At 46.6% G+C, this 15,094-nt stretch overlaps 1 protein-coding gene across 2 annotated transcripts in view; it reads right to left on the minus strand.

Annotated features, from left to right (window-relative positions):
- Positions 1-1,281: 1,281 nt before the first annotated feature.
- Positions 1,282-15,094, minus strand: part of PPP2R5C (protein phosphatase 2 regulatory subunit B'gamma) — a 155,984-nt gene continuing 142,171 nt past the window's right edge. For both annotated transcript variants that reach the window (XM_082242710.1, XM_082242711.1), the window contains 2 exons: positions 9,753-9,869; positions 1,282-1,805 (listed from right to left, as the gene is read on the minus strand). In XM_082242710.1, coding sequence (XP_082098836.1) covers positions 1,674-1,805; positions 9,753-9,869 — 249 coding nt within the window. In that variant the 3' untranslated portion in view covers positions 1,282-1,673. The remainder of the gene's footprint in view (positions 1,806-9,752; positions 9,870-15,094) is intronic.

Genomic DNA, 15,094 nt, shown 5'->3' on the forward strand with positions numbered 1-15,094 from the left:
AGATGGGTAACAGACCGGTGCTCGTGTCACCAGATGGGTAGTAGAGCGGTGCTCGTGTCACCAGATGGGTAGTAGAGCGGTGCTCGTGTTACCAGATGGGTAGTAGAGCGGTGCTCGTGTTACCAGATGGGTAGTAGAGCGGTGCTCGTGTTACCAGATGGGTAGTAGAGCGGTGCTCGTTTTACCAGATGGGTAGTAGAGCGGTGCTTGTGTTACCAGATGGGTAGTAGAGCGGTGCTCGTGTTACCAGATGGGTAGTAGAGCGGTGCTCATGTCCCCAGATGGGCAATAGACTGGTGCTTGTGTCCCTAGATGGGCAATAGACCGGTGCTCTTGTCCCCAGATGGGTAGTAGACCAGTGTATCGTGTCCCCAGATGGGTAATAGACTGGTGCTCGTGTCCCCAGATGGGCAATAGACTGGTGCTCTTGTCCCCAGTGTATCGTGTCCCCAGATGGGTAATAGACTGGTGCTCGTGTCCCCAGATGGGCAATAGACTGGTGCTCGTGTCCCCAGATGGGCAATAGACTGGTGCTCGTGTCCCCAGATGGGTAGTAGACCGGTGCTCGTGTCCCCCAAATGGGTAGTAGACCGGTACTCTTGTCCCCAGATGGGTAATAGACCGGTACTCTTGTCCCCAGATGGGTAATAGACCGGTACTCTTGTCCCCAGATGGGTAGTAGACCGGTACTCTTGTCCCCAGATGGGTAGTAGACCGGTACTCTTGTCCCCAGATGGGTAGTAGACTGGTACTCTTGTCCCCAGATGGGTAATAGACCGGTGCTCGTGTCCCCAAATGGGTAGTAGACTGGTACTCTTGTCCCTGGATGGGTAATAGACCGGTGCTCGTGTCACCAGATGGGTAATGGACTGGTTCTCGTGTCCCCAGATGAGTAGTAGACCGGTGCTTGTGTCCCCAGATGGGTAGGAGACCGGTGCTCTTGTCACCAGATGGGTAATAGACCGGGGCTCATGTCCCCAGATGGGTAATAGACCGGTGCTAGTGTCACCAGATGGGTAATAGACCGGTGCTAGTGTCACCAGATGGGTAATAGACCGGTGCTAGTGTCACCAGATGGGTAATAGAATGGTCCTTTAGTGCACTTTTTTTAAATGATTCTGTAATACTTAAATGATGATGTGATGAAGACCAACAAGAATATGGCTTTTCAATACACAAAGAGATACAGAACAAGAACTTTTCCCCCGCCAAAAAAAAAACAAAACCTGAGGAATAATTGAAAAAAAATAAAAAATTTGAGACGGGGATTGTCGGAGGAAAGTCTACGCAGCACATGCAGTTAAAGCCTAGAATTGTTCCCCCGAGTCAACAATATAAAAAGAGCAAAGAAAAGAAAAGGGTTAGTAAATTGAGCAAGTAACGATCGTTCCCAAGCACCGGTGTCCTTTGCGTGGCTCTCTGTGGAATTTTTGGTGAGACGTCACAGATTACAGAAGACTTGTTACCATTGTTTGAACGTCAGATCTTAGGCTGTACGTGGGAGTTATTGCCTACAGAACAAGGGTGAGAAAAGCTTGGACTGCGTTTAAAGAGATCGGTATGGCACAAAAAAAAAAAAATTAAAGTTATTTTTCCTCTTTCTACTCTGTAACTGCTTCTGGAGAGGGGAGAGGGAGGAAAAAATCCACAAAGTATGATTGAATTGTCAAAGTCTAATGCCCGTCGTGGGTTATTAAATCGTCAGCTCGGCAATGAGATTCCAAGGCTTTCATGGTATAGATGTCCTGAGGCAGTTCTGACTTGCGTCGTACAAGAGGTCGCTCCTTCTTTAAATCTTTTTGAGCCTAGAAATGAAAAACAAAAATGTCAGGAGGGAGAAATGCAGAAAAAGTTTTACTGGTAGTATGGCCTTGTCTTCACTACAAAGAGTTTACCCCCTTGCCACCATCTGCTGCCAGCTCTTTAACTTCTTGCCTCCCGCGCTATAGCCGAAGTACGGCTGCAGCACGGACTCTAATTTCCGGGAGGTCGTCTTTATACGGCCTCCCAGTAACAGGCTCCCCGCGCGCTCCCGCGAGCACGCATCGGGGAAAATCTGTGTCGGCCGTGTCCCTTGGACACAGCCAATCACAGATCGTGGTAATAGGCTAATCACATACCATGTGATCGGACCATGCAATGAGAGATGATCTCATATGTAAACATATGAGATCATCCCTCATCGCCAGCTCTCCTTCCTCACACAGAGACTGCGTGTGAGGAAGAGGAGAGCCGATCAGCGATTAGGGGACACAGAGGAATGTAACCAGAGCACTGATCACCAGTGCCCTGATTACAAAAAAGGTAAATAAAATACAATAAAACATAGAGCTGAATATAGTTAAGAGAAGATGGTTGCTGATATATCTATATTTATTCACCCAGGCGCCATCTTCTTGTAGTCCGTATGGCGTCTTTACAGCCGGACTACGTATCGTAATTACCAAGTGTCGATTGGTTGCCTGGTTACGGCATGCACATTTAAGGAAGCTTACCGGAGGTGAACTGACGCTGCTGATGACGTATGAACTACGAAACGCGTACAGCGTGTCGAGTCACTTCCGGCTTTCCTACGCGAGATCGAGGCTTGGGTCGCAAGCGCTCCGATCCACCTATATGCTCGTAATACCTGCTTTTATGGGAGTACCTCTCAATGCTTTATGTTAAATAAATACCTTCCGGCATTACACCATGTCCCTCATTCCCACTATCTGGCATACCATTGGGAGTGAAATCGGGGGGTACCTAGGAGCACATCCGCTATCGGGAAACATACAGGGAACCAATCCAGTGAACGCCCACACTAGGACCGGTCAAGTTTCCGATAGACGTCCCCATCCAGGCACAAGAGGATACTGTCTGGCCGTTGGATTACTTTAAACACCCGCTCTTTACCCCTGTGTGGGGTGGGTGTCTCTGGTAAGTGTGCTTTTCCACCGGAGGGATCACTCAGCACCTTACCACCCACCACGGGGTCACTCCCTACCTATTACCTATTATTCACCAGAGTGTTGTCACCCATATCAAATTTGAGAATACCTTTTACTTGTGGTCACGGCATGTGACATATGGACTGCTTTTCCATACTGGACCTTTGAGCTGTGCATATTTTGGACTGTCTACTGTGAGCACCTTATAATACCCCTATACTATTGCATACGGTAGCACTGGGGTTTTTTATACACTATAGCACCTTCCATAAGCACTTTAATATTGCATGAACTTATCATTGGTTAATGGGTTTTGTGATATATAGTTTATGATTGATACTCATCACAGATATTATTGATTTTGCACCAGTCACTTTAATTTCTTTGGAGGCACCTTAATACACTGCATTTGCAACTTTGCACTATTTGATGTTAATATATGCCATTTTTTACTATTTGATATTAATTATTGTATTATTATATTATATATTTCTGTACTGGTGATTTTTTAGGAAAACATTCCTACATTTTTGTCAGCACCTAAGCACTTTATATTTTCAGTATTTGAAGACACATGTTTTATATTCTCTAGTGTAGGCAGCACCATTATCCCTCTTTCTATTCACAAAATACAATAAGTGCCCACAGTACCCGCCATCAGTGCCCACAATCAATGCCCACAATCAGTGCCCAGAGTGCTGCCAGTCAGTGCCCATCAGTGCCTGCTCATCTAGGCACTGATGGGCACTGACTAGCAGCACTGTGGGCACTGATGGTGCTGCTCATCAGTATCGCCCATCAGTGCCACCCTTCAGTGTCCATCAGTGCCACCCGTCAGTGTCCATCAGTGCCGCCTATCAGTGCTCATCAGTGCCGCCTATCAGTGCTCATCAGTGCCGCCTATCAGTGCCACCTATCAGTGCTCATCAGTGCGGCATATTAGTACCTCATCAGTGCCACCTCATCAGTACCCATAACTGCCACCTCATCAGTGCCCATCAGTGCCGCCTATCAGTGCCCATCAGTGCCGCCTCATCAGCGCACATCAGTGAAGGAGAAAAATGTATTTATTTTCAAAATTTACTCACAGAAAATAAGAAAAACTTTTTTTTTTCAAAATTTTCTGTCTTTTTTTCTTTTTTTTTTGTAAGAAATAAAAAACCCAGAGATGATTAAATACCACCAAAAGAAAGCTCTATTTGTGTGAAAAAAATGATAAAAATGTCATATGGGTACAGCGTAGCATGACCGCGCAATTGTCATTCAAAGCGTGAGAGCACTGAAAGCTGAAAATTGGCCTGGGCAGGAAGGGGGTGAAAGTGCCCGGTAGGCAAGTGGTTAAGGGGTTCTGAATAAAGGGAGGTGGAGCTCCTGATCATGTGACCACTGCCATTAGCACACAGGAGTCACATGATTAGGTGCCCCTCCCACCAGTCCCTGGTCATAAATGGGGACAGTGCAGTCAGTGTGCTGGGAGTACGCAGCGAGAACGCTCTCAGAACAGAGGAGCACAATGGACACGCGTGTCGTAAGTGGCCACTGAGGCCCACCTACATGTCGGCCATACATAGACAGTCACCAACAGGTTACAGTAAACATACACTATAAGGCCAAATCATTGGGGACGTCTGACCATCACACCTACGGTACATTGCCTTGTTGGGCTCGCATTTCACAACTATGGCCATTATTCTGGAAGTGGCCTCCCTTTGGGTAAAACATGAGAAGATTCTTTAATGCAGATTTATCTTGGATAATTCACAAAAGTACGGTGCTGTGTTTGTAAGTTATGGGAATACATTATATGGTCCCGGTAATCCTCCTCCCATATACAAAGACATTGGAGATAATTGTGCTCCTCCAATCTTGTTGTGACAGTTTGGTGAAGACCCTTTTCTGTACCAGCAGGACTGTGTCCCCCCCACCCTGTGTACAAAGCCATCTCCATAAAGACATGACTGTGCCCCCCTGTGTACAAAGCCAGCTCCATAAAGACATGACTGTGCCCCCCCGTGTACAAAGCCAGCTCCATAAAGACATGACTGTGCCCCCCCCGTGTACAAAGCCAGCTCCATAAAGACATGACTGTGCCCCCTGTGTACAAAGCCAGCTCCATAAAGACATGACTGTGCCCCCCCTGTGTACAAAGCCAGCTCCATAAAGACATGACTGTGCCCCCCCGTGTACAAAGCCAGCTCCATAAAGACATGACTGTGCCCCCCCGTGTACAAAGCCAGCTCCATAAAGATATGACTGTGCCCCCCCCTGTGTACAAAGCCATCTCCATAAAGGCATGGTGTGACCATTGTGGTGTGGATAAACTCAAATGTCCTATACACAGCCCTTGCCTCATCCCTACTGATCACCTTTGAGAAGAATTGGAATACATGGTGGTGAGCCAGGGTCTTCTCAACCAACATCAGTACCTGACCTCACAAATGGTGACAAATTCCTACAGACACCCTCCACAATCTTGTTGAAAGTCTTCCCAATAGGGTGGAGGATGGTATAGATGCAAAGTGGACCAGCTTCATGAAGACAGCTTGATGTGGAGAAACTCAAGTGTTCCGAGAACCTCCAGAGAAACATGAATGAACAACGAGGCCTACAGTGATCTTATTGGGCATGGGTTAAACTAGGCCTTAATGCAGTGGTCCTCAACTCCGGTCCTCAGGGCCCACTAACAGGCCAGATTTTAAGTATTACTTTGGGGAGATGCAGAGTAGAATACTGCAATCACTGAGCAGCAAATGATATCACCTGGCATGTATTTCAGTTATCTTGCAAATCTGGCCTGTTAGTGGGCCCTGAGGACCGGAGTTGAGGACCACTGCTAATGGACTCTTTACAGACAATTGTGTTCTTCCAACATTGTGGTAACAGTTTGGTGAACACCACTTTTTGTTCCAGCATGACTGTGCCCCCCCCCCCCCCCCCGTGTACAATACCAGCCCCATAAAGAGATGACTGTGCCCCCCTGTGTACAAATTCAGCTCCATAAAGACATGACTGTGCCCCCCCCTGTGTACAAAGCCATCTCCATAAAGACATGATGTGACCATTGTGGTGTGGATAAACTCAAATGTCCTATACACAGCCCTTGCCTCATCCCTACTGATCACCTTTGGGAAGAATTAGAATACATGGTGGTGAGCCAGGTCTTCTCAACCAACATCAGTACCTGACCTCACAAATGGTGACAAATTCCTACAGACACCCTCCACAATCTTGTTGAAAGTCTTCCCAATAGGGTGGAGGATGGTATAGATGCAAAGTGGGCCAGCTTCATGAAGACAGTTTGATGTGAAGAAACTCAAGTGTTCCGAGAACCTCCAGAGAAACATAAATGAACAACGAGGCCAACAGTGATCTTATTGGGCATGGGTTAACCTAGGCGTAATGGACTCTTTACAGACAATTGTGTTCTTCCAACATTGTGGTAACAGTTTGGTGAACACCGTTTTCTGTTCCAGCATGACTGTGCCCCCCCCCCCCCCCCCTGTGTCCAAAGCCAGCTCCATAAAGACATGACTGTGCCCCCCCCCCGGTGTACAAAGCCAGCTCCATAAAGACATGACTGTGCCCCCCCCCTGTGTACAAAGCCAACTCCATAAAGACATGGTGTGACCATTCTGGTGTGGAGAAACTCAAATGTCCTGTACACAGCCCTGGCCTCACCTCCTACTGATCACATTTGGGATGAACTGGAACATTGACTGCAAGCAAAGACATTTTTTTTGGTGCCCAATGTGAGGCCCAACATGTGAACCACCGAACATCAGTACCAGACCTCACAAATGGGAATAAATTCCCACAGACACCCTCCAAAATCTTGTGGAAAGTCTTCCCAGAAGGGTGGAGGATGGTATAGATGCAAAGTAGACCAGCTTCATGAAGACAGTTTGATGTGAAGAAACTCAAGTGTTCCAAGAACCTCCAGAGAAACATGAATGAACAACAAGGCCAACAATGATTTCACGGGCATTGGTTAACCTAGGCCTAATGGACTCTGTACAGACATTTGTGCTCTTCCAACCTTGTGGTGACAGTTTGGTGAACATCATTTTCTGTTTCAGCATGACTGTGCCCCCCCAGTGTACAAAGCCAGTTCCAAAAAGACATGGTGTGACCAGTTTGGTGTGGAGGAACCCGAGTGTCCTTTACTGAGCCCTGACCTCATCCCTACTGAACACCTTTGGGATGAATTGGAACATCAGTGGTGAGCCAGGTCTTCTCAACCAACATCAGTACCTGACCTAACAAACGGTAACTGATTCCTACAGACATCCTCCAAAATCTTGTGGAAAGTCTTCCTAGAAGATTGGAGGATGTTATAGATGCAAAGTGGACCAGCTCAATAAAGACATGGTTTGACAGTTTGGGGTTGAGGAACTCGAGTGTGCTGAGAACCTCCAGAGAAAGGTGAATGAACAATTGTCAAGATATGAAGAGCCTATCGTTATATATTGTTATATAGTCAAAGAGTCCCCTTTAATATACTAAAGAATAGGGCTGGGCGATAAAACGATACCGATATGTATCGCGATAGTGACATTTTCGATAGCAATAAAAGACTGAACGATAAAACGAAAAGTCCGCTCCGACGGGTTTAAGCTTTAAAAATGGCGCCGCCCGTCACATACATGTCACCGCGCACGCGCCGCCGCCGCTCGGGAGAGGCCGGGAATAGCCGAAATTACACGAGCGGTGGCAGCGTGTGCGCAATGACGTGGCGGCGCCATTTTTAAAATGAAGGCGCCTCTGGAACAGGTAAGTGAAACAGCTTCACTACCTGCCATTATGCAGGGCTGCGGGCATGGTCTACCTGTACCATGCCCACAGCACTGCATCTCCTGTAGTATGCCCACAACCCCGGATCCTCTTGTACCATGCCAGTACCCTGCATTCTCCTGTACCATGCCAGTACCCTGCATTCTCCTGCACCATGCCAGTCACCCTGCATTCTCCTGCACCATGCACGCCGCCCTGCATTCTCACCCTAGGGTCCTTATTTTAAATGGGTAATAAAAAATATCAATAATTATCGATATCGACCGATATGAAACACTGATATCGTAATACAGTTTTCAGCCATATCGCCCAGCCCTACTAAAGAATATATTCTTCTAAATGTTTAGAACTCTAGTTGGTATTTAATAGCTGTGTCCCAGCTGTGTTCCAGATGGTATGAAATGTTCTGCCAAAGATATAAGATTCCCGGAAAGAGATATTTATGAAAACAAGCCCCTTATTACCGTAAAATGTTATTTTCCCAAACATATTCAATCTTTTTTAATTGTCAGACTAACTTGTCACTACGCCCTTGCTGGGTTAAGATGACCCGATGTGTAATTGGGATTTTCTACAAGGAATGTATTGTCATCCGCCTAGACTGTATTGTGAAATCTGTAACTTGGGCTTGTGCCCATTTATGTACTATAAAAGCTCTGTAACCAATGTAATCTGGGTCACATATCTGTTGGAAGATGTGGACCCGCTATATGGCGTATATTCTGAGTAAACATATGGAGACGAATGCAAACCTGATTGGTGTAGATGTCCGTTATTTCAAGGCTCAAACTCAACATTTGAACTCAACACAATGATCCCTACAATGCTTTTAGGAGGCCTTGGTTGACCTAGGCCTAAGGAACTCATTCTTCACACCCAACATCAGAACCTGACCTCACAAATATGGAAAGATTCCCACAGACCCCCTCTAAAATCTTATGGAAAGTCTTCCCAGATGAGTGGAGGATTTTATAGACACACAGGGGATAACTTCACCATATTAGTGACTCATAGTTGTAATGGCCAGGTGTCCAAAATCCAGGTGGCCATATTGTGCACATTTAATCATTTTGTGTATTTCGTGAAAACCAAAAAGTGACTCTTTGTGCCCCGAGACTGATGGACCTGTTTGACCTACAAATTACAGAAGTCCAGACAGCTAAAATACAGCGTTTCCCCAAAACGAAGACCAGGTCCTATATTAATTTCTGCTACAAAAAACACACTAGGGTTTATTTTAGGGTGGTGTCCTATCTGTGTCCCCTGTCTTCTCTCCCCCTGTCATCATTATGACATCTTTAATCCCAAAAATATGTAAGCAGTTATGTAAAAATTGTATAGAATGTCTAGCGAGTCTCACTTTGTAACTTTATTGTCAAGAATACCTTATTTACAGCGCCGCTGGGCGCTCACGTGATCTGTCGGAGTTTCCTCTTTCCCGCTCCGAACACTGCCGAGGGAAGGGCCGAGATGCCTGCTGACGTTAGCCCCACTGCAGGGGGAAGGGCCGCTGACATCAGCCGGAAGGAGAGGAGAAGATCTCCGGCCGGTCACGTGAGCGCCCAGCGGGGCTGTAAATAAGGTCTTTCCAACAATAAGGTTACAGAAGGAGAAACAGTGGACATTGTATAACATTTTTACAAAACGGATTATATATTTTAGATGGACTTTACTAGGGCTTATTTGCAGTGTAGGGCTTATATTGCAGCCCTACCCGAAAATCAGGATAGGTCTTATTTTCAGGGAAACACGGTACGTGGAGGAAAATGAATGGCAGTTATGCCTCTCAAGGGTTAAAGAATTAAAAAAAAAAAAACTTCAATATATTGATTTAATCATCAGCAGAGATGCCTTTATGGTTGAACGAATGTTTGGATTTGAGAATGGAGATTCGTTCGATCTTAATGAACCAAAACTGCTGAATCTCGTGAGAACATCGATATGTAGCTTTACCTTGTAAACTGCTGCAACATCACAACAAAAACTAAAAAAGAAAACAAAAAGCACAAAAACTGCAAGACGCACGATTACCTGAGATGCTTCTTCCCGCACCGTCTTTTTAAGCATCTGTACATCTTCAAGTAACGGACCGTCCGTCTCCATAGCAACAGGACTGTTTAGAGCGGATGTGTCCGTGTACATAGGGTACTGAAACAGACAAGAACCGCTGGTTACCTGAGAGAAAAGGAGGCGGGAATTATAAACCTGTAACTGCATGAGGTACAGAAAAAAGACAAAGTACATACATGATATATCACAGTACATACATGGTACACTATCTGACAAAAGTAAGTACACCCCTCCTATTTTTGTAAATATTTCATTCTATCTTTTCATGTGACAACACTGAAGAAATGACACTTTGCTACAATGTAAAGTAGTGAGTGTACAGCTTGTATAACCGTGTAAATTTGCTGTTCCCTCAAAATAACTCAACACACAGCCATTAATGTCTAAACCACTGGCAACAAAAGTCAGTACACCCCTAAGTGACAATCTCCAAATTGGGCCCAATTAGACATTTTCCCTCCCCGGTGTCATGTGACTCGTTAGTGTTACAAGGTCTCAGGTATGAATGGGGAGCAGGTGTGTTACATTTGGTGTTATCGCTCTCACTCTCTCATACTGGTCACTGGAAGTTCAACATGGCACCTCATGGCAAAGAACTCTCTGAGAATCTGAAAAAAAGAATTGTTGCTCCACATAAAGATGGCCTAGGCTATAAGAAGATTGCCAAGACCCTGAAACTGAGCTGCAGCACGGTGGCCAAGACCATACAGCGGTATAACAGGACAGGTTCCACTCAGAACAGGCCTCGCCATGGACGACCAAAGAAGTTGAGTGCCGTGCTCAGCGTCATATCCAAAGGTTGTCTTTGGGAAATAGGCGTATGAGTGCTGCCAGCATTGCTGCAGAGGTTGAAGGGGTGGGGGAGGGGTCAGCCTGTCAGTGCTCAGACCATACGCCGCACACTGCATCAAATTGGTCTGCATGGCTGTCATCCCAGAAGGAAGCCTCTTCTAAAGATGATGCACAAGAAAGCCCACAAACAGTTTGCTGAAGACAAGCAGACTAAGGACATGGATTACTGGAACCATCTCCTGTGCTCTGATGGGACCAAGATAAACTTATTTTGTGTCAGATGGTGTCAGGCGTGTGTGGAGGCAACCAGGTGAGGAGTACAAAGACAAGTGTGTCTTCCTACAGTCAGGCATGGTGGTGGGAGTGTCATGGTCTGGGGCTGCATGAGTGCTGCCGGCACTGGGGGGCTACAGTTCATTGAGGGAACCATGAATGCCAACATGTACTGTGACATACTGAAGCAGAGCATGATCCCCTCCCTTCAGAGACTGGGGGGCAGGGCAGTATTCCAACATAACGACCCCAAACACCTCCAAGACGACCACTGCCTTGCTAAAGAAGCTGAGGGTAAAGGTGATGGACTGGCCAAGCATGTCTCCAGACCTAAACCCTATTGAGCATCTGTGGGGATCCTCAAACAGAAGGTGGAGGAGGGGAAGGTCTCTAACATCCACCAGCTCTGTGATGTCATCATGGAGGAGGGGAAGAGGACTCCAGTGACAACCTGTGAAGCTCTGGTGAACTCCATGCCCAAGAGGGTTAAGGCAGTGCTGGAAAATAATGGCGGCCACACAAAATATTGACACTTTGGGCCCAATTTGGAGATTGTCACTTAGGGGTGTACTGACTTTTGTTGCCAGCGGTTTAGACATTAATGGCTGTGTGTTGAGTTATTTTGAGGGGACAGTAAATTTACACTGTTATACAAGCTGTACACTCACTACTTTACATTGTAGCAAAGTCTCATTTCTTCAGTGTTGTCACATGAAAAGATAGATGGGAGGGGTGTACTTACTTCTGTGAGATACTGTATATCACAGTACATACAGGATATATATACATTGGTGCATTACAGCATTTGTAAAAGAAAACAAAATGTATATTTCTGTACAGTTGAGGAAATATTAATGAACGCCATGCAGGTGAAATGTAATAATCGCATGCTAGGAGAAAAGTTTTCAGCTGAATATTTTGCAGCAAAATGAAACGATCCGGAAGGCAAATAATCATGAAAACGTAAACTTTTCACAGATTATTTGGGGATATATAGGCATTACAATATCACACAATTAGTGCCGATATATTATATAAAAAAATAAAATAAAAAAAGGATGGTAATATAAAAATGGCGTCCTAATATGACTTACAGCCTCGATCGCATGGTCTCTGGCCAGCCGGGGGTAGAACTTTTACCCAAAACTGATCCCAGCTTGGATTTACCCTTCTCATCTACCCGCCATTACTATATATGTCATGGTAAATATGATCCCGAGAAATATGCCCCCCCCCCCCATAGTGGGGTTTAAAAGAAAAAAAAAAAACTACCTATGATCCTTTAACTTACCTAAATCCGTGGTCATGTGATCCGGAGTCATCTTTTTCATGGCAGAGGGGAGGATCCTTCTTTGGGCACCCATGTCGATGTCTTGGCTGTCCGGTGGTCTTCTCAGGTTACAGGAGACAGCGGCGGTGGGATGACATCACCAGGAGACTGCGGCGGTGGGATGACATCACCAGGAGACAGCGGCGGTGGGATGACATCACAAGGAGACAGCGGCGGTGGGATGACATCACCAGGAGACAGCGGCGGTGGGATGACGTCACCAGGGGGGGACTGCAATGCTGGAGCAGCGGTCTCCACTCTCAGAAGAGGCGCCAGATAGCGACACGTGACAGCAGATTCCGGTAACCAAAACATGTTAGAGGTTTTTTTGTTTATGTCTAAATGATTCTTTAAGGTTTGCAGACTGAAGCTCATATTTATGGAGATCATACACACGCCAATACTTAAAGTCGGCCTCCCATTCTCGGTGCTTATGGCCATCCTATTCCTGCCTAGTGGCACCACATACTCCATAGAGATAAGGAGGGGCAGCGCGAAACTCATTCTTGTCTTGTATACAATATTTTGGTGTGACAACTGCTGGGGGGGGGGGGGGGTAGACTGAGAACTCCACTTGCCATGCCAATAAATTCCACTCTCCCGGAAGTCAGAGAACTTCCCAGCTGGCAGAGGGAGCCATAAGAAATAGTAAAGGGAAAAACAAAAAACTTAACTAGACCAATCTTAGAGGGGCGCCCACAGCAGGAATACAGATTTCTTCCATCAAAGCTCCAAGAACAGAACAACAGAAGAGAGTTCAGAAATGCAAACAAATATCTGTGTGCGCAATATACAGAGCCCAAGGGAGCCTCCTCTACTACTCTTCTCTCCTTCCCTTCCCTCCCCACTACACCCCATTCCTTCCCCCCCCCTCCGTTCCTCTTCTCTCCTTCCCTCACCACTCCACTCCTCTTCTCTCCTTCCCTCACCACTCCACTCCACTCCTCTTCTCTCCTTCCCTCACCACTCCACTCCTCTTCTCTCCTTCCCTCACCACTCCACTCCTCTTCTCTCCTTCCCTCCCACTCCACTCCTCTTCTCTCCTTCCCTCACCACTCCACTACATTCCACTCCATTCCTCTTCTCTCCTTCCCTCCCTCCCCACTCCTCTTCTCTCCTTCCCTCACCACTCCACTCCATTCCTCTTCTCTCATTCCCTTCCCACTCCACTCCATTCCTCTTCTCTCCTTCCCTCACCACTCCACCCCATTCCTCTTCTCTCCTTCCCTCACCACTCAATTCCTCTTCTCTCCTTCCCTCACCACTCCACTCCTCTTCTCTCCTTCCCTCACCACTCCACTCCTCTTCTCTCCTTCCCTCCCACTCCACTCCTCTTCTCTCCTTCCCTCCCACTCCACTCCTCTTCTCTCCTTCCCTCCCACTCCACTCCTCTTCTCTCCTTCCCTCACCACTCCTCTTCTCTCCTTCCCTCACCACTCCTCTTCTCTCCTTCCCTCACCACTCCTCTTCTCTCCTTCCCTCACCACTCCTCTTCTCTCCTTCCCTCACCACTCCTCTCTCCTTCCCTCACCACTCCTCTTCTCTCCTTCCCTCACCACTCCTCTTCTCTCCTTCCCTCACCACTTCGTTCCTCTTCTCTCCCCCCCCCTCCCTTTCTTCCTGTTCCTCTTCTCCCCTTCCCTTACCACTCCACGCAGTTCCTTTTCTCCCCTCTCCATTCCTCTGCTCTCCTTCCCTCCCCTCCCCTCCCTTTCTCTCCTTCCCTCTGCTCCCTTTCTCTCGGTTCCTCTTCTCTCCTTCCCTCCCCTCCTCCCTGTTTCTTTTCTCCCCTTCTCTCCTCTCCTCCCCTCCCCTCTTCTCCTTTCCTGTACTCTTCTCTCCCCTTCCCGCTCTTCTGCTCTCCTTCCCCTCCCCTCTTCTCCTCTCTGCTTCTCCCCTCTCCTCTTATCTTCTTCCCCCTTTCCTCCCCTACCCACTTCTCTCCTCCTCACCTCCCTTATGCCATTATGATAGTTCAAGCAAACCCTGCGTGTACTGCCATCCCGTTTCAGGGGCCTAAGCATGCTCCCAGCAACACCCAACTGCTGACCAGAACTCCTCACATACATTTTTTACCTTTAGTTTCCTCTTACACCTTAAGCCCCGATGAAAGAGACACCCGAATCACTGAAACGCGTAGGATAGACGTACTGCTTTTCCTTGAATATTTTTATCTGGACTCCAACCTGCTGGTTTGGTGCTCTGGTATTCCCTCTTCTAGCAATTACAGCAATAAAAGCCTGACAGAGGCTCTTCACTTCCTCACAAATTGAAAAATTAGAGTAGAACTATAGGCATTTTTTTGTTACATTTTGGATAGAGTAAGGGAGGGTTCTAACCTGTCAGATTTTTTCCCCCACTATTTGTGTCCCATTGGGGAGATTTCCCTTCACTTCCTGTCCCATAACCAAACAGGAAGCGAGAGGAAATCCCTGCAAATTAAGGAAATTCCTGAATATTCTCACCCCAAAGAAAACCAAGACACGTCCCCAAATGGATGCATTTACCTATATGGGTGTGGAACGGGACTTGAAGGAAACCGATAGATATCAGTGCACAGACTATAAAATGCATACAAATTTTATTCAGAAAATCTCATTAAATTCACGTAAACAAAAAAAAAAAGAGAATGGGTATAATAACGATTCATGATGCAATTTGGGTCCCGGTTTCTCATGTGGTAAAGTGCGTTTTGAGAGAAGAACAGAATATCTGGAAATGTGTTAGAACATGAAAAACGTGCACCCAAATTTCACCATGATCCCGGTTACACCTGTTCTCAGGGTAAGCTGTAATAGAAAACAAAAAAGTAACTAGAACTTTATATAACCCTCAGATGATGCAGTGCAGCTCCTCGGGCCTCATTCACACGGAGCGTAGTACAGCATACACCCATGTGAGGCCATAT

Source organism: Pelophylax lessonae, assembly GCF_965119305.1.
Source record: "Pelophylax lessonae genome assembly, chromosome: 13".
NCBI lineage: Eukaryota > Metazoa > Chordata > Amphibia > Anura > Ranidae > Pelophylax > Pelophylax lessonae.